This window comes from Synchiropus splendidus, chromosome 13, assembly GCF_027744825.2.
Source record: "Synchiropus splendidus isolate RoL2022-P1 chromosome 13, RoL_Sspl_1.0, whole genome shotgun sequence".
Lineage (NCBI taxonomy): Eukaryota > Metazoa > Chordata > Actinopteri > Syngnathiformes > Callionymidae > Synchiropus > Synchiropus splendidus.
Window position 1 is genome coordinate 4,910,109 of NC_071346.1, and position 27,699 is coordinate 4,937,807.

The window sequence follows — 27,699 nt, forward strand, 5'->3', positions numbered from 1 at the left end:
TTTGTTTTAATTTTATTCTTTTAAAGGGTGAATTAAGAATGAACACAGATTGTTTGCTCTGTTGTGCACTTTCCTTTTAAGGCGACTCATCATCAAGCTCTGCTCCATGTTGTTCTGCTCCACATCTGTTGATTTTTTTGTGAAAAGAATGCAAAAAGCCTGCTTGCAGTCGACGCTCTGTAGTAAGTCCGCATGTGCACGTGTGTGTCCCGCGGTACGAGGGTGGAGCAGGCGAGGGTTTGGGACAGATGTGAGAAATGCTGAACACATCTGACGCCTAATTTGGTTTGCTGGGCGGGGAACAGCCCCCACCTTTTTTTTTCAAGCTACGGCTCAGTCAAGTCAGGCAGCTGCAGTCCGGAGTCGCACTCTCAACCTCTGAATGTGTTGGAGCAGCTGAAGACAACAAACTGCAGGTAAAGTCACTGAAGGAGTTGTTGTTTTTGTCTTTTGTGTATGTGAGGGAACTTGTTGCTTTTCCTAGGAATGTTGTTTCCAAACGACAAACTGTTTGCATTTGGTTTGATAAGCTGCGTGCACAAGGGATCTGAATGGAAATCTGAAGAGAAATGAGGATAAAAAGTTAATTTGAATGATGTTTTTTCTACTTTTCCAAGTGCGGCCTTTGGCTCTACCATACCTCAACCTGTTTGTGCATCAGTTTGAGGAGGCAGGGTGTGGCACGCGGCACACCCACCGCCGCTGTCAATGAATGAGCGCGAGCAGAGCACACATCTGTCACCCTCGCGTTTCCTCTCCACCACCATGTGCTTGTCAAGTTGCCACCTTCTGATTCTCACCTACGATCAGATTTTGAATTCAAACAGCCGGGAGGGGAAGTTGCTTTCTTCGCTGTGAGCCACACAAACTGAGCTGTTGTCCTAAGTGAATCGGGGGCCAAATTGAATTAGTCATGTTCGACCGTGAGATGAAACAAGATGTGAACTCTGTTTGTTTACGAGCACCGTGACGGTGTCACATCCTGCCGAATGCTGCGCCTATTTTCAGCACGGCTCCATCTGAGGAAGTGTTCGTGTCGTCCTGTCACGCTTTCCTCGCTTCTCTCCCCAACGACACTTTTGCCTCCTGCTTTTTCTCTGTCCTCCCTTTATCTGGCCTCTAATGCTTCTCCTGGGCGCGCAGTAATGGCGGGATTGATTTTTCCATCATGACCCGGCCTTTACGTTTATTTTGAGTGGTTTACATGACGGGTAATTGCTAGTCTGACTTTAAGGCTGGAGTGGGAGCACCGCGGAGGGGGTGGGGGAGGGACGATGATGGAAAAGCGAGGGAGAACTATGAAGAGGGAGGAAAGAAATTGGCAAATATGACAAAGTTCCTAGTTGTTCAGCAGCAGCCAGACTAGAACACATCTGGAAGTCATCAACGCCTTGGAAAATCTTACCAGAATGGAGAGAGGAAGGGGACGATGGGGGGGTGTGGCGGTGAAAGAGAAGGGGCCCCACGGTGAGTCACTCTCCTGCTATTCTACTCCATCACCCTGTTTAAAACGGTGTCCGTCTGTGGCTGAGGCTTAGGGCTTCCCCAGAGTTCCTCCCAGCGTAGCTACAGCCCTCCCCCAAAATATTCTGATTTATGAAGGGCCTGTCCCCGGCCCCACCCCACCAAAATCCCTCTGACAGTTAAACAGTCAGTCATTGTGGTCATCGACTACAATGAGTAGAGGAGGAACCACTCACCCAGGGTAGATGCTTATAGGAGGAGCAGGGTTCTGATCCCATCCTTGCTCCAGGAGTGTCCTTTTCACGGCGAACACCTCACTTGGATTCAAACTCAAACATACGGTGCACATCTGTCTGAAAGTATTTCTTCCATGCTCTCTTTCAAACTGTGTTTTTTGAGAACAAAACTGGGGTGGGGGCACCGCAGTGCACTCAAAGGGTTGACTAACATGAAGGTTGGTGGAACCTAAACTGGTATGAAGGAAGTGAACCCACAACTCAAGTGGAGTTGGGAAGAAGGTGGGTTGTGTCGGAATTTGGACAAATAGAGTGTGTAGTTGGAAGGCTAACCATGGTGGACCTAATATGAGGTGCCAAAAGAAAGACTAGCAGTAGACTACAGGTGATCGAAAGAGTAACGCCTTCCCTCCCTGGAGTTTTAATGTCTGAGCTGGAAGTGTCATGGTCCACATAGGTTGTGGACTTGGCTTGTTCAAGCTCCAGGAAACATCCAGCAAAGCACACCCCTCCCTTTCTGGCCCTGCACCCTGTCTTCATACCTCAACCCCGTCCGGATTTTCACCTAAGCAGCCGCGACTCTTTAAACGGCTGTTTAATGGGACTAATGTAAACAAGGCCTCTCTCCTGGACCATAACTGTCTCCCTGTGTAAACTGGGAACAAGAGCTCGGAGCTTGTGGAGCCAAGTGGGCGGTGGCGTCGTCACGGGAGGCTGGGAGTGTAGGCAGAGAACTCGACAGCGTTTCTGCATCATAAAAATCTCCATCGTATACCCCCAGAGTTGGAGGAAAAGAAGAGCCTTTCTTCGAGTTGCTGGCTCTGTTGTGTGATGAAAGAGTGACTTGCAGTTGGAAAACTTCATGGAGCACGTGTCATATATTCTTTCCAGTACAGCAACTAAGCTAGAGTTAACAGAGTGTTAAATCAGCATGTGAAAAAGAAGCTCAGAGGTGGACAGAATACACTGGGAGACCTCCACAAGAGGTAGAATGTTGTTCCAGAGAGACCACAATTCAAGTGGACAGAAGGTCAAATGAACCCAGTAACATAGACTCTTCATTCCCTGTGTAACTCGAGGCCGAATCTATCACCAGCAAAACTGCATGTCTCAGAAAGATGGGAGGCCAAGGTTGAGATATATTCTTCAGTTTGTGACCTCAGGTTCTCATGCAGATGATCTTGGCCTATTGAGTCCAGGGACCTCCAAATCTCACTGTAATGACTTCCAGCCGAATGGAGAGGATGGATTTGATCCTCTAAGTCAAAGACTCTCTGTGGTGAAGAAAGAGTTGAGCCATAAGGCAGCCCTCTTCATTGGTGGATATTCATGGTCACCAGCTTTGTAGTGACCCAAAGAACAAGATCACAGACCTTAGGGTGTGGTCTATTGAGTCAAACTAAAAGGAGACATTTTTTTGAGAGTCTGGGCCTCTTCACTGAGGCTGCTGCCCCTGCAACCTGACCTAACAAAGTGGTTGGGTGGAGATAAAAGCTAACTTTGGTTTATCAAGTAAAAAGGGATTTCCCATTTTTTATGGCTAAACCAAACGTCAGCCCATTTTCAAAAACCCATCTGCATCCAGCCAAAGTGAAAACAAGTGAAAACATATCAAATTGGAATCAAATGAATCTAGTCAATCTTTGTCAAGCTTCTTTGTAAAGCAGTGTCTTCTGGTGTCTTCTCCTCGCTGGTGATCCAGCCGGAACCGATCGAAACACAAATCCTCATGAGCCTGACAGCTGGAGCCAAGAGGTCTTGGTGAAAATGTGTTTCCAGACATTGTTACTCGTCTGCCTCACAATCCGATCGTCTCAAGTCGCCAAGATAAATCCACTGGAGAGGAGGAAGAGGTCAGGGAGCAGACGTTGGCTTCCATGACCCACCACCGATTGAATCACGAGCAGAATTGGTTATTAAGTTAAAGACCCGGCAGGGAGACTGCAGGCGACTGGGCGACTGAGTCTGTGGATGAATGACCACCTGTCCACACAAATCTTTCACCAACTGTCGAGGAGAAAACGGTGACATCACCTGGGATTTGGGGGGGCGGGGTTAATAATTCTTAGTGGAACCTTCTACGGCAGCTCGAGGGTGGGGAGGTGGGGGATGGATGAATTATACTTTCAACAATCGTCTACACAAATGTTCATGGATGATGTCTCAGAGACACAACAACTCCAGCGGATTTGCCGTCACACGTAGCATTATCCTGTCCACTCCACACTTTTCTGATGAAATGAGTGGCATTTTATTAGGAAGAAGAAGTCTAGCTATGTATATAACTTCAAGTGGAGCATCAGAACCTGCTTTGATTGAGAGTCCTGTCTGTTTATTTCGGAAAGGACTGAGTGTGAACAACCTCAGGAACATTTTGGGGAGTGTGTACATCTGGACAGTGAGCTTCATTCTGCACGTCAAACAGTGTGGGAGATGTTTTGTGAGATGATGAGAACACGTTGAAGGGGTGTGTGGTCGTGCTCACAAGTGGAGTCTTCGATTCTCCGTGTTCACTCACTGTGTTTTGTAGTCAGTAGCAACAGCCTCTTTGCAAAGCAACACTTCCTCTGCCTTGGTCACAAAGACCATGGTTGGCTATATGAAGATGAAGAAAACTTTTTTGCAAACAATGCAAGGTGCCTTCCTGTTTCACTCTCACAGCAGTGGGACTGTGGTCTGGTGGAGCTCGTCCCACTCCTGACGCCATTTGTAGCGGCTAAAACAAGTGGACCAGGCCAACTGTGTCAACGTAAAAGGTCGTGTCAAATTCCGTAAATGACTGAATACAGGGCAGACTTCTGTTTTATGGTCGGCTGCAGACTATCCAACAGCTCAACGGAGGTCTGGGCGCAGAGGCCGCCTCCCAATCGAGACGGTCAGCTATCTTGTTGCAGGAATGCTGTTGATTCTGATACGGCCTGTTCTCCAGATTACCCAGCCAGATGTAAATGCGCCGCAGCCACAGTGGAGTCATTATTTGTGGTCTGAAATTGTGTTTTCATGCTTTCACTTGTTTTTCCCACGAATACAATCCAGGCATTGTGCTCCTCGGAACATGGCCTGTTTGCAGCAGCTGCCTGGTGCCCTCATGCGGTTGGATGTTAATTGTAATCTTGTAAAATAAATGCCAGAAAGTGCGAGCCTAAGTAGACCCAGAAGTTATTGGACACTCAGCCACCTGATGTACCCAACACTAGACTCCTCTAGCAAATGCGTAATCCAAGTCAGGAGTGACCAACAACCACCATGCTGTGTTCAACAAACACAAATGTCTTGAATAAACAAGTGCCTGTTGGCGAAACAGTCACGCAGTTGAGTTTGTGGATGACTGCCGTGAGTCATCCGTTCTAGCCAACCATGCGGTGAAATTGCAGATTCGAGACTGATGAAAGAACGTTTCAGTCTTTCGAGGTCGCACTTAATGAGATGTTGTTTTCTTCTTGCAGTTTTTGTGAAGATCCAGAGTCAAAAATCAACATGCCAATCGTCCTGCAATCCAGCTCCCTTCTGTGGACCCGCCTGGCGGCGCTGGTCTTCACCTGCATCTCCTTCTCCGTTGCTGTCCACGGGGCCAGAATGGACCGCGGTGTCGGTGACTGGTGCATCTTCTGTTGGGCATTTAGCTTTGCTGGAACTCTCCTCGTCCTCCTGGTGGAGCTGTTCGGCCTGCAGACCAGAGCCCCCGTGTCCTGGAAGAACTTCCCCATTACCTTCGCCTGCTTCGCTGCCCTGCTCTGCCTGTCAGCCTCCATCATCTTCCCACTGTACTACCTCAAGGGCTCCATGGGACCTAGCGAAGTCCGCGACTTCCGCATCGTCTCCACCGTCTTCTCCTGCCTGGCCACCGTCGCCTACATGGTCGAGGTCAGCATCAGCAAGGCACGCCCGGGTGAGGTCGCTGGCTACATGGCCACGGCTCCCGGCCTCCTCAAAGTCTGCGAGACCTTCATCGCCTGCGTCATCTTCGTCTTCATCAGCGACAACAATCTGTACGACCGTCACGACGCCCTCAGATACTGCCTGGCAGTGTACTGCATCTGCTTCATCCTGTCCGCCATCATCATCATCGTGTGCGTCGGCGAGTGCACTGGCTGCCTGCCGTTCCCGTTCGCCCGCTTCCTCTCCTCCTACGCCCTCCTGGCCGTGGTCCTGTACCTGTCAGCGACCATCATCTGGCCCATTTTCAGCTTTGACCCCAAGCACGGCGGTTCAAAACAGAGGCCCCCCAACTGCAGCAGCTACGTGGGACTGTGCGTGTGGGACAAGTACGTGGCCATCGCCGTGCTCACCGCCGCCAACTTCATCCTCTACCTGGCCGACCTGATCTACTCCGCACGCCTGGTGTTTGTCAGCGCCTGAGAGGAGAAAACAGAGAGATGTCAGGCAGCGGTTTGATCCACGGTGATTTAAATTTGGCGCATTCTTTTTCAACTGTTAGAATTTAGACGGCTTTTATGTTTCGCTCTTGGACGTATTAAGTCCACATGCATGTCTACATGCCAAACAGTTTCGGGAGCTGTTTTTCACACCCTGAATTCTAAGCACTAAAATGCTTTTATTTGGAACAAACAATTCATTTGAATTGAAATGGAGGAGGACAAAACTTACATTTTAAGCTTCTGTGAGGACAACAAAAAAAGGAAATGTGAGGACGACATCATTTTCACATGCAATGTATTTTTTACATCTATTTTTACAGTCTATTAAGTTAGCTTGAGGTCAGATAATGCACAATAGGACTCAATATTTCTCATTATATGAACATGCTATTTGAAGCATAGACGCTTCTACTGCCACGATTACATGTTCTTACATTTACAAAGGCAATACATCAGGATTTTTCTGTCTGTTTTTATGGCATATCAAAGTAGCACAGTGATAGCTAACAATGCTAACACTCTAAGCATCCATTTGAATGAACAACAAACAGATTAATAACAAATGGAGCTATATCACTGCCAGAATATGACATTATGGATATCATATTATGAGCCGACCTGATAAAACTATTTGCCTCAGACCAGCAGAGGCAATTATTAAGCAGGTTAGGTAGGCAAGTTAGCCACATTAGCGTCAAAGCTATTGCTTTTAAAAGCAAATGAAAAAATACCTTGTCCTTAATTTTACAGTTGAGAATGTGCTTCATTTGATTCAGTGTGAATGAGACCTCCTGCGTGAGGATAGAAACCAAATATCAAGGAAAGTCAGTGTTAATATTCCGATCATTTCTGATGCGTAAAAACGCGACACACATGAGCTGGAACACGCTGTTGGGTCATACGGTCAGAAACCTTCCGTGATCACTTGCCGAAGGGCGGAAAGTGCATGCAAACATAAAGCATGGCGATGACACAAACCGTCTATATTTTGTTGAATATATTCTGCCAAGCAGCTTCAACTAATATTAAATCCGGCCGCCTCGCTTTTCAAAAGAATTTAGCAAATTGTGTAATGACTTCAAACAAACTGTCTCCTGACTTGTTGCAGCTAACCAGTTTTGTATTTCTCCAAACAGGTCCCACATTTTAATACTTGAAGTACAATATACAGCTTCTGCTCCTGTAAAAGAAGTATATATATAAATGTGTGTGTGTATATTTGCAAGCTACAATCAACTGAAAGAATATATTAGAGCACTTGGTTTAAATACTGTAGCTCCCTGAATGATCTGCTGACATCTTTGTTTTGGACTACTGTTGAGACCAAATGAAAAGTAGAAACGACACACAAGACACTTTTTGTATTCCACAGTTCGACCACACGTCAGTGTTGTTGGAGCATGTAATCCAGTATTTGAATAAAGCCACACAACAGACAAGTGTCTGCGTTTGTCCTCCATTGTTGTTCATTTCGACCATCATTCTATGTTTATTTTATTTAAAAAATCCATAACATAACATAACATAACATAACATAACATAACATAACATAACATAACGCAACATAACGCAACACAACGCAACGCAACACAACACAACACAACACAACACAACATAACATATATCATTTGGTTGGATTAGTTTTATTTTTTCATTCCATTTATTTTTCATTTCAATGTATAAATTGTAGTCTAACTTTACATTTTCTTTAACCAAATTTTCATTGATTATTCATTACTTCTTATTATTTATTTCAGCAGGGAATTGTTGAATATATTATTTATAATAACGTAAACAAAATAAAATTTCACTGACAAAAATCATGAAGCTCAGAAACTATTGAGTTCAATACGTTAAAGCACATGAAATTATACATTTATTTGGATGTAAAATAAATGGACACTTGCTGTAAATAAGGTTTGATATGATTCCTACGAGTATTTCGAGGTTAGAAGGCTCATTCCATTTTGAAATGACCTTCATTTCATTATGATGTTGCAGACATTTTCTTTCACGGCTAGTGGCAGTTTGAGAGGTTTGATTTAGAGACCCCGATTTTGCACTGATGATAAAATATAAACTTCAAAGAAGACTTTAAATTTGAAGGGAGGACAGGAGTATCAAAAACACTCCAAGCGTGTCCTGGTTTGACCTGTAGAAGAGCTGCAGAAGAATCTCGATCACAAGCAGATGTACGGACAGTTCTTCATCACCAAACAAGGCAGTCCTGTTACATTCCATCATAGAGACTTCCGATGCAGCCTGAGTGGTGACCTTTGGCGACCTCTCAGTGACCTTAAAAACATTTTTGCAGTTTGCCTCTAAACTTTTTCAGCGTCATCTTTTTATCTCGACAGTTGCGAGTTTTTCCATTCAACTTTGTTTAAAGGTCAAGACAATCATGATGTTTTTTTTTTTTTTCCACCAGGACTACTTTTTTTAGCTTCCACCTTCTTTGTTATTGCAGTTTTAAAATAACGGTGGCTCGGTTGCACACTCCTACACATCACAAGCTTTTTCAGTCCTGACTTCATCAAGTTCAGAAATGAAGTCAGACACAGGAAGACGACTTTTGCAACTCCTGCTGCTCAACAGAGCAAAAGACAAACAGTTACCTCGGCAACAGCGACGTGAGGAAGTGCAAAAGTTCGACAGTGAGAAGCACTGTTGCTCTTTCACTCATAAGGAAAGGATTCTGTCCAATAACATTCCTGACATGTCATGAGAGCTGATCAGTGACAGCCTGTGATCCAGCAGAGACTCACAGCAGAGCCAGTTTAACATTACTGGGTGGTCAGTTTGTCCAAAATTTTGATCCAAATGATCCAATTTATGTGGCTCAAAAGAGCTTTAAATCCACATGGCTGGCTGCAAACACCTCAACAGCCTGTTTCCTAGCAAACAGAGGTAGAATTTTAAGGATTGGAAACTTCCAAAGTATATGGTGTCAGATAGGAGGGAATCTGAAGAGGATGTGTGTTTGTGTTTGGAGGGGAACAACCATGTGTTACGCGTGGGTGGAGGAGGAGGACAGTAATGTATTGTAAGATTAACCACAAATACTGAACAGTAAAATTGTCCTGTGAAAACTAAAACCACATTCTGTTTACACTATTTAATTTCTGGGCCTTGAGCTTTTCAATCCACAAGGTATATTTTGAGATTCACTTTTTTAAATGTCAGATAACAAACTCAGAAGGAGCCCCAGCTCCAGCTTTGAAGAATGATCACCCCTCAGATGTTGGAGCCAAATTTAGAAGTTCCGGGCTCAAACGGTGGCAACAAGCTTCCAAAGTTGGTCCTCTCCTCCGCCGGGACTCGATCTTTCTACTCACGTCCGTCGTCACCGTCCATCCAACGGAACCTGGGCCTGTCCGTCAACTCGAGTCAGCGGCGTGTGGTGTTACAACAGCGACACCTGCTGGCTTCTCTGGGAAGTACTCGTGTCTTGCATTAACCTGAACTTTGAAGTTCGTTACTAAGAGACGGAAAATTATACTCATCCACTTACTTCCTCTTTTCTCACTTCCCTCTCCTCAGACGGCTGTTCTCAAACAAAGAAATCACCGAGAAATATGCATGAAATTAGTTGATAATATTGTAATTTACAATCGATATAATTTAAACAAATAGTCCAATAATATGGAGAAAAATTTAAATAAGGAAATGACTGGTACGTTATTGTGAAAAAATAATAACTTTGGTACATTTATAAACATATCTTTTTTTATATATAGCTGACTAAATATATTAAACAGGAAATAAATCAATGGCCATAACATCTTGGAAATAACAGTGAAGTAATGTGAGTAAAACATTCATTAACCAGGATGAAAAAGCATGTTATATGGGAGAAAGGTTTTAAAAGAGCATGACTAATTCTGGTGAGGTTCGAGTGATAACGGATGTCATGTGTGAAGTTCTTCAGCTCCACTGCTGAACTCCAAGTGCTCTCAAGTCGCGAGAGAAAAGTTGGAAGAGAAACACTCGGGCGTCAGCGAAGATTTACAGCAACAGATTCCAAACTCGTCATAAAAGACGTTCAGAGCTCGGAAACGCTGCGTCCAGCATCGGTCCTCGGTTCTTCTCGTTTCCATTTAAGGCAGCGAGGAAGCATATGGACCAGTAAAAGTGTCAGCAGGAGGAATGACGCCGTTCTTTTCAGATCCATTCTGCTTTCATCTCTTTGTTCCACTGGACGACAGTCGAACGCGAGAGCAGAGCGGAGATGAGTGAGGGAGACTGAAACTTAGTTGTACAAACCTCACTCGTCTTGTTTTTCTGAGCGGTGTTGTGAAAGCGTCCGCCAGGGGGCGCGATTCAGTCTACACCCTAATCGGGGCTCGGCAAACCAGTTCACGGTGTAGGGTCCAGATTTTCTCGGGGTCTGATCAGTTCGGCGTCTTACAATGTGAGAGTACATATTATAATTTACAGTCAAATGAAACCTCAGATCTTCAGCTAAACACTAGTGTTTAGCATGTGTTTAGACTAAAAAAAATGCAATTTTAAAACATTTAAAAGTCATCGCTTTTCCGGTGACCTCAGTATATTAACACATTTTTCTGTGATACCAGTGTAATCTCTAACAGAAGTTATTTTTTAAGATACAGTGGAACCTTGGTTCTCGACCACAATCCGTTCCAGACGGCCGTTCGGGAAGCGAATTGTTCGAAATCTGAATCGATTTTTCCCATTACAATGAATGGAAAAAGAAACAATGCGTTCCAAGCCTTAAAATAGTCTTTTGTAGGAGTGAATGTGGAGTGTAGAGTGCTGCAGGTGGCTGTTCCTCTATGTGTGTGGCCGCTGCATGTGGGAGGGGTTGCCGAGTGAGTGACGTCTTTCGGCTGATCGGTCCGCACACGGTATGTCTTTTCCAGCTTTTTTCGGGGGCGTTCTGGATTTCCCTTCAAAATCTGAAGCAAAAAAATGTCAAAATTTTGTTCGAACTCTGATTTGTTCAAATTCCGGGACGTTCGAAAACCGAGGCGCCACTGTACTTTAATTGTGATCATATTATATATATAAGTTGAGCTGACTGATTTAGTCTGAAATATATTATTTCTGTTGTGTTTAACTGCAGATTACAAAATACACATATCATAATGTGACGTCATCACCAGTTGCAGCTGCACTGCTACGACCCCAAGAACTTCTGACAGCTGAGACAGTGCGGTACTTACAGCGCCACCATTGGTCCAGCATCCAGCGAGACACCCTTGTCATACTGTCCCAAACTCTCCTCCCACTCATGTGGACAACACTGTGATGCTATTGCAGAGAGAATGGATGGGGCTACATAGCACTAGCTCCTTGAGCTCATGTCAGCAACAGAAGTTGCTCCTCAAAGAGTCAGACTGAAGACAAAGAAGGGTTCATGTATAATTTATATTGAAAACAACTTAAGTTCCCTTTATAAAAACTCATCAGGTTAATCTCCGGTAGCAAAGGAGTAAGTGCACAGTGGAGGATTGTCAAAAGCTGCTCAGTTCGGCTGGTTGTTGATGTGCGAGCTGGGCTGGTACGACTGGATGTCCTCTCCGATGAACTCCGACACTGCCGGCGAGAAGAGAAGTCAGAGCAGGAGCAGATGACTGAAGCCTCAGCGCCGGCTGAGTCACTCACCCTCTTCAAATGTGATGTGGTGCATTGATGTGGAGCTGCTGAACTCCAGGGGGCACTCCTGAGACTTGGTCTCGCCACCAAGACCAAGCGCCTTCCCTTGTTGATCCCAGACGTCGTAGTGGGAGTAGGGTGTGGGACACATGTCCTGGTAGGAGCTGGGCTGTAGGGGAGGGGAGGGACACATTTCCTGAGGATAGGTAGAGTACTGGGGGTAAGGAGAGGTGGGGATGGGAGGCAGAGGGGAGGTGGAGATGGGGCTGCCGGCTGGGAACGGACTGAGAGAGGAGGAGTGCGACGGGGAGGGGGAGGAGGAGAGGTAGGGAGAGTCCAGCCATGGAGATGGAGAGGGTGAGGAGGGTTGCTGGCCACGGTGGTACAGAGGGGGCAGCAGCTCGGTAAAGCCCAGCTCCAGGTTCTCAAAGCTGGGGTGTCGCTCAGACATGGAGGACCTGCCCGGGTCCTCTTCGTCCTGGTAGCTAATGGCCGGGCACGGAGGGGAGTAGGTGGTGGGGTAGGGGGGCAGGTGGAAGCCCAGGCCCTGCTCCTCGGTCATCGGGAAGACCCGGTCCATTCTGGACTGACCCCCATGACCACCGTCCAGAGGTGGGACCTGCAGCCGGGACAACAGCGGGTCCTCCTCCTTGAACATGACTGCAGAGTAGGAAAGAACCTCACTCGTCCCTTCATCTTCATCATCATGAGCATCATCATTGCTACTCACTCGGCAGGTATTTGAAGCAGTGAGTGCTGCTCCGTTTCCTCTTCCCATTGGAAACGTACAGGCTAACAGACACCGGGCGGCTGACTGAGAGGTCGCTGTAGGCCGGCACCCGAACACACAGCAAACACTGCAAACACAGGCGGCCAATCAGAGTAGGGGTCGGAGGTCACTCATTCAGGAACAGGGTTTACCTCATTACTGTTGTCACGGTCGACGTGAGCCTCCTCCTCCCACTGCAGCTTCCCATCTAACCGGGGTCAAACACAGCAGAGTCAGTCATGTGCATCAACCACTGGCAGAGTGCTCCCGTGTCACTTCCTGCCACTGCTGATGACATCACACTGTGACTCAGTGTCCAGTCAAATAGTATAAATCCAAGTCCTCAAACACACACACATTTTCCAGTAGACAAAAACAGTGATTTCACAAAGATTTCTTGGCGTTCCCTGATGATCAGATGTGCTGTTCCCCCATATGACTCACTTTGTTGGAGTGGTAAAATGTACACACTACAATGATAGAGTGACAGACCAGTGCGTGGTTACACAACATGAAACTGGAAATCAGGCCGACCACCATCAGCCAAAACGGCATGATCAGCATCATTGTGGGTGCTGATCTGACCTTGTACCAACACCAGAACCAGAGATGGAAATGTGTTATCAATGAAAGTTAATGGTCGACCACTTGTTCCCTCAAGCCAGGGTCACATGGTGCCAGCAGCCAAGGAGGGGGGAAGGAAAGAGACCTGCATTTACATTTTTGAGCACTTAAGAATCACGAATTAACACCAAGGGACTGTGGGAGGAAACTGGAGTGCCTCTTTTAAACCCTTTTAAACTCCCACTTGAGCCAAGTGAATTCCTGACTGTTGGGTCAAGATTCTGGATGGTGATCAAGACAGGCACCTGGACCTGGATACATGCAACCTCCATGCAGAGAAACCTCTGCACTGTTAAACCTCCCGGCTAAGCTACACTACACTCACACTCTCATTCATGAAGGTGTGATGTTATGTTATGTTATGTTATGTTATGTTATGTTATGTTATGTTATGTTATCCATCGAAAAAAGCATCTTGTCATCTGTAAACCAACATCTTTAAGTTTCACAAAGAGTCATGAAGTTGCTTCAGAACTCAGCACACAAAGCTTATTAAATTTACAAGCACGTTTAGCAAGGCAGAAAATGGTCTGTAGCTCCGTCCGCCAAGTTCGGATTTACTTTCATAAAAAAACCAGATCTCAGAGGAACCAGCTCACGCAGGCAACGAATTAAACAAGGCCTTAAATCTCGCCTGCAAATGCTTCTCTCCTCAGGACGAGACTCTGTCCTGACAGAGATCTCTCCTGCTCAGCATCATCGCTGATCCTTACCTGTCCCGCGCTCCATGAACAACACCCGGGATATTGGCAGGAAGTTGTTTCCACTCAGCAGAAGCTCCTCCCCTCCCTCCACTGAACAGGAAGTGATGCTGACTGACTCGATGATGGGAAGTTCCTGGGCAGAACGCTGAGCTGGTGGACCAGACGAGTCGGTGAAGACTTGAGCCAACTCATCAAGTCATGTCTCCCGTGAGTGACGAGTTAGACTCACAGCACTCGATGGGCAGCGAGGCCACTTGGAGCGCCAACACCCGTCCGGGCGGGGCAGCCGGGTGCGTCAGGTGCAGGTGAGTTCGGAAGACCAGACGGACGCGAGTGTTCTTCCTCCCCACGTCCGTCTCGCCTTTCCTCAGCTCAATGTCGGAATTCCTCAGCTTCAGAATGCCAGCGCAGTCGATGCTGTGGCGGAACGTTAGCATTGAGGAGCTGAGTCCACAGTAGTGTTTGATGTGTGTAACACACTGCTGAGATAAATGGAACGCTCCAAGCACTCACAGCGCCGTCATGTTGTTCTCGGGGTTCAGCGGGATGTCGAGCAGCTTGGTTCCGGCCTGGACGCTCTCATGACTGGCGGTACCCACCATCTTGCCTGTCACTCTGAGACACGAACACCACTGAGTCATCCAACGCGACCAAACTCTACGATCGTACAGTGTGTTTGCTGCACCTGTGTATCTGGTAGAACGGATGCGGTCGGATGGAGCGATCGTCTGCAGTACCGACGAAGACCTGCAGGGACAGCGGCTTCCTCTCCGTGTAGCCACAGAGCTGACAGAGAGAAATGATCGCTGTATTTGATGCATCGTGAAAAATACTTTAATTTGCAGGTGCTCACCTTCACCACCGGGTGGCCAGAGGGAGCAGCCTTCACCGCCCCCCTGCTCCCCTCGGTCTCATAGTGGGCTCGGTGGTGAGGACGCGGCTGCACCTCCATGCGCAGCTCGTACTGGTCGAACTGGGAGGGCAGCGGCCAGTCGAGCGGCGGCAGAGCATTGGACCTGTGAAGAGGAAGAAGGTGCGAAGGTGTGAGCCCAAACCAGAGCTGTAAACATATTAACAAATATATATAAACATACAACAAAAAGTCACAGGAAGCCTGGCAACAGGAGTGACCCGGTTTCGTACCTGAAGAGGGGACTGTGGGCGGTGGCTCTGGTCCGGCCCCAGGCGAGAGCCGGGGGAACTGAGAGGTAGTCCATGCCTGTGGAAGGGGGCTCTCTCCGGGTCTGCAGGGTCTCGGGTAGCAGACATGGGGCACCGTGTCCAGGAGCTTGCTCTGGATCCACTTCCCTGGAGGACAGCTGGAGACGAGGTGCACGTGAAGATACGGGGGACCATCTCAGCGCTGAAACACTCTCACCTGCTCCAAAGACGTCTTTCTTGTTTTCTGCGGGATGTTGAGGTCGCAGCTGGTGGGCAGCGCCTGTGACGAGGGGTTGGAATCACACCCTTCCTGATTGAAGCCCTGATGTTCCTCAGAAGAGCTCCCCCTCCTGGAGGCGCAAGGGGAGGAGAGCGGCGTGTTGCGACGCTTCTTCCCTCCTGGTGAGGTCGGCCTGGAGGACGGCGAGAGCCCATAGTGGACGTTGGTTTCGCTGAGCTCCTCCTCCTCCACCAGCAGAGAGTCGCAGCTGGAGGCAGGACTCAGCCAGCCCCGGGACGATGGACTGGAGGCGGGACTGGGGCTGAGTGAGCCGGGGCAGCGGTCTCTGTAACAGAATGGGTCCAGCAGGGGCAGGAAGAGACGCTCACGTTCCCAGCGACCTCCTCCTCCCATGTCCCAGTAACTGGGGGCCGTGGAACCCGGGTCGTCCTCTGGCGATATGGTGGTGATCTGGATGCTTGGACATTCAACCACCCGAGACTCTGAGACCTGGAAGTCACAACAGCGAGGGCATCAGAGCGAGCAGGTCATGACTCAGATACCTGTAACGTCGCCTCACCTGAACGGAGCGTGCTGGAAGACTCTCATACGTGCCGCTGAACTCCCTCACCAGAGCTCTCCGCGGAGGTGGTGAGTGCATCCCTGCCCTCTGGCTGGCTGGCGACGGCGGGGTGGGGATGCTGATAGAGTGACCTGCGCTGACGTGGTTCTCCGTCACTGCAACAAGAGTCAGGTAAAGTCAAAGGACTGAAGAAGTAGGGGATCCTTCTCCGTGCAAATCGAAACGTCTTGGAGGTCCTGCTCACCCAGCTCCTCTAGCATGAGAGGGACTCATGAGATGTCAAACTGAATTTAGCAAAATACATTTTAGGGAATGCTCCAACGTGCCTACCTCATTCATTACACAACAATTTTCCTTGAGTTTGTAATCCAGACCATGTGTCAGAATAAGAGGTTTAAAATGAATGAACCTCAAGTCACTTCAATTCTGGCCCACACAAGACCCAACTCAACAATTCCGTCTAGTCATCCAGTGACATTCCCTGGCGACGGATCTGACTGTAAAACTGCTCACTTTGGGTGCTACCTCTGTGATCTGACCTCAGACAAGAGAAGACAGTTTCAGTGATGCTCCTCATGAAGAACACAGATGACAGAAGTAGCTCACTCTTGAAAGCTGCATTTACATGCTCCACAGAAGGTCCATAAAGGAAGCTTTCTGAAGCAGTCTTGCTCCATTAGTAATTCCATTTCACATCTGAAGATTGGCCAGAAACTATAAAAGATGATGGACGTTGCGCAGCCTTGGGTTGTAATCTCGACAGTCATGTGGCAACAATTTACTGAGCACCCCCCGCCAACCCTTCTGGGCGTTAAACTCCACACTTGAGGCCAGCACGGCTTGCAGAGCTCCATTTTCCCTCATTAAACTGCCGATTCATTAATAAAAGAAATTCTAATCACATGACGGCATCTTGTTGGGTGTCGGCCCGCGGAGGGTCAGCTTCGTGGTCGGATGTTGGTGAGCGCTGAAGCGGCGCACCGGCGGGTTTTTGGTCAGCGCTGCTCGCTACGGCGACTGCCAGCACATTAAGACTTGCGGTAAAACAACAACCAAAAAAAATCTGTTCAAAAGTTTCCTGGCATTGAGAATATTTCCAAGTGATTAAAGCTTAAGCGCAGAGGCAACTCATGCTGCTTCTTATGATTCAGAAGGTTGTGACGCCCGTCAGCCAAGAGAACCGACAGTTATTGGATCGATCCGTCCAACTGCTCCGACTGAACTGCGGAGTCAAACTCGTAAACATTTCCACGTGAGTTGCTTTCTTTTTAACCGTTACTCCGCTCAGACTTCGGCGTGTTGAATGGCCTGTTGTTGCAGCATCTATGACAGGAAATAAGGGCTTAAACTGGACATATTAGCAGTCAACTGCTAGCAAAAATGCAACTCCGCCTCCCAACACAAGGGGCACAAAGACGCATTCCCTTCCATTGAACACCCACTCTGAACTGTCCTCCTCAACACCAGTGTGCTTCTGTGTTGAAGATGCTCACACCAAGGACCAGATCAGTGCACTCATCCACTTCTCGCCACAAAAATGTGACCAATGAAATGCGACGTGTGAAACGTGACTGTCAAAAGAACATGGCGGCAGCTAAGTGACTGCTAGAAAGGCTTGGTCGGCTAGTTTTTGCGTAAATCACATTTAGTTTCCATGGAAAACAGTGGAGGAAAATTTGTGAGCCTAAAATGTAGGGCTTGCTAAAAAAGCCAGACCACAAGCTCAGATACAATGATCCTGACTAGCTAAGCACAAAGGTCATAGCTAGTTCTTTATACTTTTCTTCGGCCTCTCTGCGAGAAAAAACTAAGAAGAAAAAAGTAAAACCATTCCACTTTAAGCAGCCAGCACAGACATCAATACTCCAATAAAGAGGCAGCATTTCTGTTGTAAATCACAAACAGAATCTTAAAAAAGTGCAGCTTCGAAGCTTGTAAACATTTCTGAAACTTGAAAATACAACCTCAAATTGAACCGTCAGCGAATAACGTCTCCGTTATTGGTGCCATTTATAAAGCAGCAGTGGTGTCATGTTTTCTTCGGGAGAGTTTGCGATGTCCCTGGTGATTCATGACGCAAAGTATCTGGTGGACCGAAGCAATGTTCTGTGGTCGTAAAACTAGCAAGTGACTCTTTAGATGCTCTCATCTGAGAAACAGGATGGACGGACAGCAGGAGTTGCAAGGTGTTTGCTGGAAGGACCCAAGATGGAAAGTAGATGACGGCTTGTTTACACGAACAGAAGCAGGAACAGAAAAAGAGCCAGACACGTGGAAGCGCCGCTGGAGAATCACTCAGCTGCGGACAGGATCGGCTCCACCGCTCTTGTTTCAGGTGTGCGGACGAGTCTGCGCTTGATAACAACAAAACTGCAGGACAGGACACCAGACTGGATCGTCAATTACAGCTCCACAACGTCACTCCTCAGCTCCAGACTCATTTTCAGCAACTTATTAAAACGCGCAGCACGAGTGACCTGAACACTTCCGTCGGACTCGACAAACATCAATGACAATGTGAATGTCCTGACTCCCCAGATTTGCTGCCTGATGCTCATGGAAGTGCCCTTCAGTCATCTTGCACATTTACACTTGAATCAATAGTTATTCAATTCATTTTGATTTTAATATAGTTTCAGGCCAGTTTCTGTTATTTTTTTGAGTCCTTAAGAGTCAACACAGTTGATAATGGTTCAGCTCTCAAGGTCGGCTGGTCACTGGAATCAAGCTGACATCACTTCCTGTTTCTTTAGAGCACGGTTAAACAGTTTTTATGATCAATCAGGGGTTTCTAGACTCACAAGAAGCTCTAAATATGGAGGAAGTTAAACCCTGTCAACACTCTGAGAGACTCACTCTGGCCATGTGCAGTGTCATTCCTGTCGAGCAACTCAAGTCATACCGACTCAGATCAAATCCAGGGATTTAGGAAGGACTTTTGCTGCGTTCCAGCTGCCCTCAGAAGTGAGAAATTCCCAGGATGACGTCATCCGACATTGGCTATCCCAGTCGTTAAGTGGGAGAATTCTCGCAACTCTGAGTTCGCGATCCACAATGGCTTCCCCGAACGGAAACAGGTTGTAGAGCATTTTAGAATAAATGAATTAGAACAATGGAAACAAACACATTCCGCAGAACCGAAGAAGTCTAGTCAGGGGAACATTCCGAACATATGACTCCATTACATTTCTGAAGGTGCCACAATGAGGCCCTGTCAGCAAAAGACTCAAAAACAAAGGTTCAAATATGAAAAAAAAAAAAAAATCACACAAAAGCATTATATGGTCAAAGTATATTATTTGAGTTCATTTTACATACATATTATTAAAAGATTCTCAATGTATGAAAGTAAATGTCTTACGGTAAAAATCTCAATATGAGATCATATTTTTTTCAACATATATTTTACTTATCTATTTATTTTGATTTATTTTAACAATAAATAAAAATGGTTATTACTCTTAATAGAATTAGTTTCTATTAGTATATAGTATCATAATAGTTATATCGATGCAGAATGAAAAACAGACACATAAAATGATTGAAAACAAAAAGAAAATAAAGACTTAATGGGTTGTACTTATACTATAATTTAAATAGAAATGAATGGTGAAAAATCGAGCATTTATTTTTTCAGTTTTTCATTAAGTTCATCAGGGCCACATGAATACATCCAACGGGCCCAGTGCTGCACTTTGCTTTTCAGGCACCTCTCTGTGGTTCGTGGTCTCTCCATCACCTCATGAAACAAGTGACACTCTTCCTGATGCACATCCGCGTCACCAGCTTTCATCTGGTTTTCGCTGCACTTGAAACACATAAAGTGACGGACCGGATTTGGCCCCTGGGCCTTGACTTTGATACGAGATGGTTCATAGAGTTAAGTGAGGAAAGGAGCAGTAAACGGTGACGCTTCATGTTTGTTGTCTAAGGGAAGTGGATCGAAGTTTGCGACAAAGTTGAATATCGGTTTGGGAGGGTTGCGGACGCGCGGCGCAGTCAGGGAGGTTTAGCTGAGGTTGAGGTTCCTCCCAGATGGCAGCTGTTAACTCCGCTCACACGCACAGCTGATGAGAAACACATTGAGTCTGGGTCTCCAACACACACACACACACACACACACCAGCATTAATACACATGTGGACGCATACCTCACACACACACGAGAACAAACACACGGTAGAAGTGTGCTTACAGATGGAGTCACGCACAAACACGCACACATTCCCACACACGGACTTCGGGTTCGGATGGAGGGTTTTCTCACCCATGCCGCTCGAGTCTTGAAGCAGCGGCGCGCTCTCGCTCTCCTCGCCGGGTGAGGAGCTCTCCGGCTGGGCTGCGCTCACCGGGTCGGGCCCCTGGTTCTGGTCCTCCTCAAACACCAACTTGAACTCGAACTCGCCCTCCTCCCAGCCGGAGCCCGGTGCGGCCCCCATCGCCCACCGGCTTCCCGGGGTCTAGATTCTCCCTTCGGTTCTTCTGCGGATCCAATACGCGTCCACTCCAAAAAAAAAAAAAGAGAAAAGTTAGGTCCTCATCCAGGACATCTTTCCGTTCCACGCGATGCTTGATCGGAGAGCAACTTCCAGACGTGGTCCAGATCTAATCCGATCGTCTCTTTGGGAGTTCGAGATGACGGTCGTCAAAAATCCGGCTCTTTGAATCCGGCTCCATCACCACATCCGCGCTCCAGAAAAAAAGTTTATCAAATATTTTTGTCGTCCTTTACCCTTAATTGCCTTTGGGTGGGTTTCCCAGCTCCACGTCTCCAATAGGACCTCCCGCCTGTCCGTCACTAGCCCCCCTACTCCCGCTCCCTCCTCTCTCCTCCTTCCGCCCTCCCTCCTTCCGAGGACTCTCACAAAAGGCACAGCAGTGCTTTTCCTTTTATCAAATCTCTCCATCATACTGGGTCCTTGAAGTGTAAGATTATCTCCTCAGCTATCAAAGATCAGCTGCCTGGCCACCAGGTCAAAATGGGGTCGGACTCAACCCTTATTTTTGGAAAGACCAATAGAATAGGCGCCTGTTTAAAAAAAAAATCCAGGCCAGCAATGTAAGAAAGTTTTGGAAAACTTTATGAAAAATACATGCAGGGTCATTTGATGCAACTGATTTTTGGAGGCACAAGTTTTTGAGACCATCTCTATGGTTCACAGGATGTCTACGGATTATGGAGTTGTGAACTGCAGAGTGGCCCTCAAAGAGTAACGTAGAACTTGTTCCTCTCCTCTGTCTACAAAAACATTTAAAGCAGCCGTGTAGTTTTTCATTTTAAAAAAAGAGGTTTTTTTCCGCAGTAAAATGTGTGGAAAAGTCAGTCCCGGTGTCCTCCAAGTCCAAGTCCCTTCTCGGAACCTGAACCCCTCTGTGAGTCATTTTTAAAATTAAGTTGTCCCGAACAAAGTCTGGAAGCTGATTTGTTTGTGGCCTTTGCTTTAATTTTTTCAATAAGCAATAAATGACAGGCTCTCTCCTCTTCCTGGCTGTCACTTTTCCTCTTCCCTCCCCCTTTCTTCTCCTCCCTCCTCTTCCTCTCCACTGAAGATCTGGTTCTCATTATCCTCTCTCGTCTGCTCTCTGTCTGAGTCAGGAGACGAAAAACTTAAATAAACACTATCTGGCTCTGACCCGCTCCTTCTTCCTCCTTCCCCCTGACTCCCCCGCCTCCCCGCTTGACTCCCCCCTCCGCCCCTCGTCCTCCTCCAGTTCTCACAGTCATTACACAGGGGGCTTCACTCTCCCTGCCTCCCTCTCTCCGGGTCTGTGTGGGCCGGATCCTGGACCCGTCACAAGTTGTTGCTGGCAGTAAAAGTGCTACCAGCAGGACCGGAACTAAACTTTGTGGGGACGCAGGCCCCGACCACCCATCCCAGCCCTCAGCATCGACCTTGTCAGAGACACCACAGGAAGGTTTCAGATCGGGACCAGTGTGACCTTGGTCAGTGGTCAATGACTGAGCTAATCCAGACTGACCCACGTGACCAATCGTTGTCAAGACCAGCAGAATGGAATTACTACAGTAAAATAAAGTCAGGTTTGACCATAAAAACTTAGATTTTAAGTGTTAAAGTTAAAGTTATATATATATATATATATATATATATATATATATATATATATATATATATATATATATATATATATATAGTGAGTGAATTATGAAATGGGAATGCATTAAATAATCTTTATACACTATTTAATTCATAACCGTTTACTTTTTCTTTTCAATTTGTTTTTCGAGTTTCCCCGTTGTATCATTCGGGACGTTTAAAACACTGATGTGATTCTTCTTCGTGAGAATTCGCGGATGTTTCAAACGATTGCAGTCTGACGTTATGATGACGTCTACCAGTTTGTATTTGCTGCCGTCTAGTGGTCGACGTGAGAACAGTGCCGCAGCGCCTGCGGGGACGATGAGTGGAAACCTGAACCTGTGTAGACTAGACACAGTTTAACGACGCAAAAGGTGGATTATTGATGTGATGTGTTCAGTCGCACGACAAGATTAGTACCTTCCTTACCGTTTTAGTCTAATCTGGAGTTAAAAGGTTTGTAAAATCTGTTAAAATTTTAAAAGAAAAAATAAGCTTTAGTCTATTTGGAATGTTTAAAGACGTAATTTATTCATGCACTGCACTTAAATATTATATTCGAAAATTTAGATTTTATCATTTGGTCGGTTATGATCATCACAGTTTATGTTTAAATGTCCTCTGAATATGTCACATTTTCATACAAAACTATTGCTTTATCTATTGGAGTTTCCCATGTCTTTGACTAAATTTTACATTTTTTAATTTAGCATCCATAAATTAATCCATTAATAAAGTGTTTTTAATTATTATGTTTCTTTGCTACAAGCATAGGTGCACTTTTTTTTTCATTTATCCTGATCATTTACTCACATTCTACTTGGATTGCTCCACACTTTCTGCTGAAGACGTTCCACTAAAGATGTGAGTTTGTGCACCTCACCAACGCAATCGGAGGGCAACTGAGGCAAGACGGGCGAGTCTTTTGTGGCGGAGCACAGTTTTATTGAGCCCTTTGTGTGTCATCAAGTGTCACATTAAGATAAGAACCCTGTAACTGCACAGGAAGTGGTTCTGGTGGGACATTCTGTTTGAGATTAAAGGATGGTAACTATGGCTACACGTCAGCTCTTCAAGAGCAAATGATGATGAACGTCACAGATAAAATTCTAAAATCATTCTTATGATCACAACAACCTACGTGAAATACCAGTCATCAAATCACACCCATTTCATTTGTTACATCTTGCAGTTTATTGTGTTTTATAGTTAAAATGTGGCTCACTAGAGGTCACTGTAGAGGTCACCTCAGGTGCCTATTGATGAAATATGACTTGTAACACTATCACTCTACAGTGTCCTCTAGTGGCTCACTCGAGGTCACTGTAGAGGTCACCTCAGGTGCCTATTGATGAAATATGACTTGTAACACTATCACTCTACAGTGTCCTCTAGTGGCTCACTCGAGGTCACTGTAGAGGTCACCTCAGGTGCCTATTGATGAAATATGACTTGTAACACTATCACTCTACAGTGTCCTCTAGTGGCTCACTAGAGGTCACTGTAGAGGTCACCTCAGGTGCCTATTGATGAAATATGACTTGTAACACTATTGGAAACCTTCACCAGGACATTTATCTGGCAGAGTCAGTAACTACTGACTTATCGAGTGAAGATCCAGTCATGTTCTAGCTGGGGGTTTCATCACAGCCCTGGTTCTCAGGAGAAAAAGGCGCCCAGGGGAGACGAAATATTTTACTTTATAAACATGTGGCCCAGGGATATGTTTCCATGGAGAATGATGTTTTCATGTCTGATCAAGTGCAGGGGAGTGGAGGTAGTGAGAGTGTTGGACAGGACACACCTCTGAGTCGCTCTCTGCAGCAGCGTGTTACAGCTTGTGGGTCAGGACGTGAGTCAGAGGTTCGAGGACGTCGATGTCAGAGAGGCTCTGGCAGGAGAGGAAGGGGCAGCATTGAGAGGACCGTTTCAATCCGACAGGTCAGTGATCTTTTCTCCTCCTATACATCACATCGCTACTCTTCAAGGAAGTTCAGTTTAACAGCAGTGGCTCAGCTTAGTTTGTAAATCTGATAACAATTTCAGCGTGTGGGGGATTCCATTCTAAGTAAACAAACATAATGGTGTTGTTTACTTCACTGTGATTAAATCTACTTCCTGACACTCTTCCTTTACTTTACAAACCTACAGTACTTGCTGCCTTTGAGTGATACTATCCCTTTAGTGGAGTTGTAGAAGTAGTAGGGGTGCTAATACTCGTAGCTGCTGTTGTAAACGTATTCATATCTACATAGTTGTAAGGAAAACATAAGTTTCATTATTCCACTTAAACTCATCCTGGTTTCAGCCATTGCGGTCGTAGTGATAGAGGTTGTAGGATTTTGTGGAAGGATTATATGCTGCTGCACTAGTATTTGGAGGAGCTGTCAATGTAGTGGTTGTTGTATCAGTAACCATCATGCTCGAAGCTGTTGTACCTGTGGGGGTAGAAGCAGTGGGGGTTATGGTGGTAGAAGTACTATCAAAGGTGTTGATGGTTGTCACCATCAGTAGTAGAGCAAAAGGTGATAGTAATAGTTAATAAAGGTAGTAGTAAAAGCAGAATTAGTAGCAGTAAAGTAGTAGTCATAGTAGTAGATGTAATAGTGCTAGTAGTAGAAGTAAAAGCAAAGTAATAAAAGTAGAAGTAGTAGATGCACGTGATATATTCATTCATTTTGACTGTTGTCAGTTGCTCTAGTACTAACCCACAAGGTACTAGTTTGAGAAGGAGAAGAGAAAGATGTTCAAGAGTGGTCAGATAACCTTTACTAGTGGAAGAACTAGTTGTAGTATCAGGAATAGAATCAAAGTAAAAGGTGATAAGTGCAAGAAGCAATAGAAGCAGTGGTTAGTAAAGTCCAGAATTGCTGTAATTGAGTGTGTAGTTTTGAAGTATTTAAGCAGTGCTAGTAATTGGTACAGCCAGTGACCAAAAACTGGAAATTAAAATAAAAAATGCAACATCAAAGGCTTTTAACATCTTTTATGCCCTGGAGGTCAAAACATGCATCATTTACGCCCACACACTTATTTATTGACTTTGAATAATAATATAAATATTACGCACTTTGTTATTCCAATCAGATCCTTGTCCCTAGAAATGCTCTTCACTTTGTTTACCAGCTCAGCCTCACATAAATCAAACAAGAGCTCCAAAAATACATTTTAAGAGGAATAAGTACGCCGCTGACTTCCTGTCTCAATGCTCTGCTGATATGGGATCATAATTTCTCAGTACTTAATTGGGCTGTTTCTGCTCCCGCCGGTGAAAGAGAAACAAACCAAGTACGAAAAAGTGTAATGAATGAGTGTTGAAATTCTGCATTGGCGTGTTTTAGCACGTCGAGTGACTTCATGGCTCAATACTGAATTTTTGAGGGGCAGCAAGCGCCTTATTAGTCTTCGCTGTGTAATCGCTGTTGGTCTGTTGCCAGGCAGCTTTACAAGAAAATCAAAATTCCATCAGGATGACAAGCTAAAGTTTTAAGTTGCCGATGAGTGGAAATTTTGGAAAGTCCACGATGCCACTGGAGTTAGACATAGAAAAATGTTTACGTCGTGACATTTCTTTTGACATTCATTAGTGTCAGGAATATATTTGACAGGAAATCTGTTTGTTTATTCACGTGAATCCATTATTTGTAATGTGGGAAATCCTTCTAGAATGTACAACAGCAGCCAAGCGATCTTCAATGACACCAATCCAGAGTCGGAGAGCGTGGTCAGCAACGACTTCTCCACTGCGCTGGGCGCCCTCATCCTCGGCCTGGTCTTCCTCCTTGGCGTCCCCGGGAACCTCTTCATCGTCTGGAGCATCCTGGCCCGGGCGCGGCAACGCTCCGTCACCACCTTCCTCATCCTCAACCTGGCGTGTGCCGACGGCGTCCTCATGGCGCTCACCATCTTCTTCATCATCTACCTGGCCAAGCAGTCCTGGGTGTTTGGCGAGGTCATGTGCAAGGGCCTCTTCTACTTGTGCAACACCAACATGTACGCCTCCATCTTCACGATCATGCTCATGAGCCTGCACCGGCTGGTGGTGGTGGTGTACCCCCGCCGGGTGTCCTCCAGGATCAACAAGAAGGTGGTGATCCGGGTGATCGTGGGCATGTGGATTCTGGTGATGCTCATCTCCATCCCGTCACTGGTGTTCCGAAGCGTCCGGGAGGACAAAGACGAGCGGAATAAAACCCGGCTGGTGTGTGCACCGGAGCACACAGAGGACCGACATGTAAGTCATAAGTCATTCTCTCAACTTCCAGTTTTGAGTATCCTGACTGATAAGCTATGGCCGGCACGTGTTCACACTTTCACTTCCTGTGACTTGAGTCTTTCAGCAACCGTTTTAAGATTCTAAGATTAGAAAGGCCTTAGTCCTCATCTGACTTGGTTGTGTCTCCATCAACCCTCCAGTCCCTTAGTAGTTCCCAGCATTCAAAGCAAAACCCGCCAAGAAGCTTCTTTTAGCTATTAAGAGTTCAACTTTTCTTGACTCAAACAGGTGAGGTTCCATTACACCTTTGAGACGGTGGTTGGGTTCATCATCCCCTACACCATCATCATCACCAGCTACGTTCTGATCCTGAGACGCCTGAGGAAGACCAAGTTCCACAGGAAGGTCCGCAGCGAGAATCTCATCCTGGCCATCGTGGTCACTTTTGGTCTTTTCTGGCTGCCGTACCATGTGATCAACATGATGCAGGTGCGAGTGGGGTTCAGTGGTGAGGCCCGGGTCGTGTTCCCTGGCGGGGTTATCTTGTTTCTAATGAGCATTCATTGTGCAGGTGGCGTCACGGTGGTACAAACCAGACTCAGATGGACGAGACACGTGAGTTCCTGATGAAGAGTGGACGATCAATGTGCGAAGCTGACTCCGGTTGTATTGCTCTTCCAGGTTGGAGCACATCACCAAGTCCAGTCGGGTCGTGACCTCAGCTCTGGCCTTCATCAGCAGCTGTGCCAACCCAGTCCTCTACACCTTCGCCGGCAAGTCCTACATCCGAAAGAACGGGCTGGCCTTCATGGCTCGGCTGTTCGAGGGGACATCCTCCGACCAGACCGGGAAGAGCCGGATGGGGAACAAAGAGGGCGTGGGCCTCGGCACCATGGACTCCAGCTCGGGGTCTTCAGCACAGAACGGAAGATCGCAGATATATGAAAATAAAAACTGAACTGGAGGCGGCAGGCGGGCGACGCACCGAGAGTCACCGGTTCGAGTCCAGGGTGCGTCCACTTATGGTTAGCTAGGCAAGAGTGGTCGATGATATGAATGTAAACACGTAAAGAAAACAAAAATGTATTACCATTATTGAATGTAAATAAGTTTTGTATTTTATAAACAAAGTGAATGATTTTATTTAAACATTGCACAACATGTTCCGGAAACTGTTGTGAAATTGGCATCATTGAGGAAAGGATTTAGTCATGTGCTGACATCACATTTACCAGTGTTATGAAACATGTTTTCTCTTCAGTGGTTAAACAATCGTTGAATGAACCTTCAAGATGAAGCCCTTCTTTCATGAGAAAGTACCAGCATTTATTGTTCTAAATATCAGCTTCAACAAACCTGTTGAGTAGCAAACTTAACCTTTCAAATGTCTTTTTAAATAGAAAATATTCCTTAATTTGATTCAAATTGAGCAGGACATGTCAGCTTCCATATTCTGGATATGTACACAAGTTTAACTAGACATTTAAAAAAGTTAAAGTATGAGGCCTTGCACCATTAAATATACTGCAAAACTTTCAGGCAGTCTTTGTCCTGAATTATAACATACATTTGCCTTCATAGAAATGTTACCAAAAGAAAACATTTGACTTGGAGAGCAACTGTTTG

General features: G+C 46.1%; 3 protein-coding genes across 5 annotated transcripts; 2 read left to right on the top strand and 1 right to left on the bottom strand.

The window, feature by feature from the left end:
* The first annotated feature begins 299 nt into the window (after positions 1-299).
* myadmb (myeloid associated differentiation marker b) lies at positions 300-7,510 on the top strand. The gene is made up of 2 exons (XM_053883303.1): positions 300-416; positions 5,147-7,510. Exon 2 carries the CDS (start codon positions 5,178-5,180, stop codon positions 6,057-6,059), a length of 882 nt encoding a protein of 293 aa, XP_053739278.1. The 5' UTR covers positions 300-416; positions 5,147-5,177; the 3' UTR covers positions 6,060-7,510.
* Positions 7,511-11,148: 3,638 nt separating this feature from the next.
* On the bottom strand, positions 11,149-22,814 carry nfatc4 (nuclear factor of activated T cells 4). Of its 2 annotated transcripts, XM_053883855.1 has the most exons (14): positions 22,671-22,814; positions 20,027-20,263; positions 15,757-15,914; positions 15,174-15,686; positions 14,939-15,114; positions 14,649-14,811; positions 14,481-14,581; positions 14,309-14,410; positions 14,025-14,212; positions 13,805-13,945; positions 12,620-12,675; positions 12,429-12,555; positions 11,708-12,358; positions 11,150-11,638 (listed from the first exon to the last, which is right to left on the bottom strand). In XM_053883855.1, the coding sequence occupies exons 2-14, from the start codon at positions 20,196-20,198 to the stop codon at positions 11,568-11,570; spliced, it is 2,619 nt and encodes an 872-aa protein (XP_053739830.1). In that variant the 5' UTR covers positions 20,199-20,263; positions 22,671-22,814; the 3' UTR covers positions 11,150-11,567. The 2 variants fall into 2 exon arrangements, with proteins under 2 accessions (XP_053739831.1, XP_053739830.1); XM_053883856.1 differs by lacking the exon at positions 20,027-20,263 and having other exon boundaries at positions 11,149-11,638; positions 22,671-22,779.
* ltb4r2b (leukotriene B4 receptor 2b) lies at positions 22,178-27,595 on the top strand. Of its 2 annotated transcripts, XM_053883857.1 has the most exons (6): positions 22,178-22,313; positions 23,620-23,798; positions 25,524-26,091; positions 26,362-26,562; positions 26,645-26,688; positions 26,755-27,595. In XM_053883857.1, the coding sequence occupies exons 3-6, from the start codon at positions 25,525-25,527 to the stop codon at positions 27,029-27,031; spliced, it is 1,089 nt and encodes a 362-aa protein (XP_053739832.1). In that variant the 5' UTR covers positions 22,178-22,313; positions 23,620-23,798; position 25,524; the 3' UTR covers positions 27,032-27,595. The 2 variants fall into 2 exon arrangements, with proteins under 2 accessions (XP_053739832.1, XP_053739833.1); XM_053883858.1 differs by lacking the exons at positions 22,178-22,313; positions 23,620-23,798 and adding an exon at positions 24,556-25,145.
* Positions 27,596-27,699: the final 104 nt, after the last annotated feature.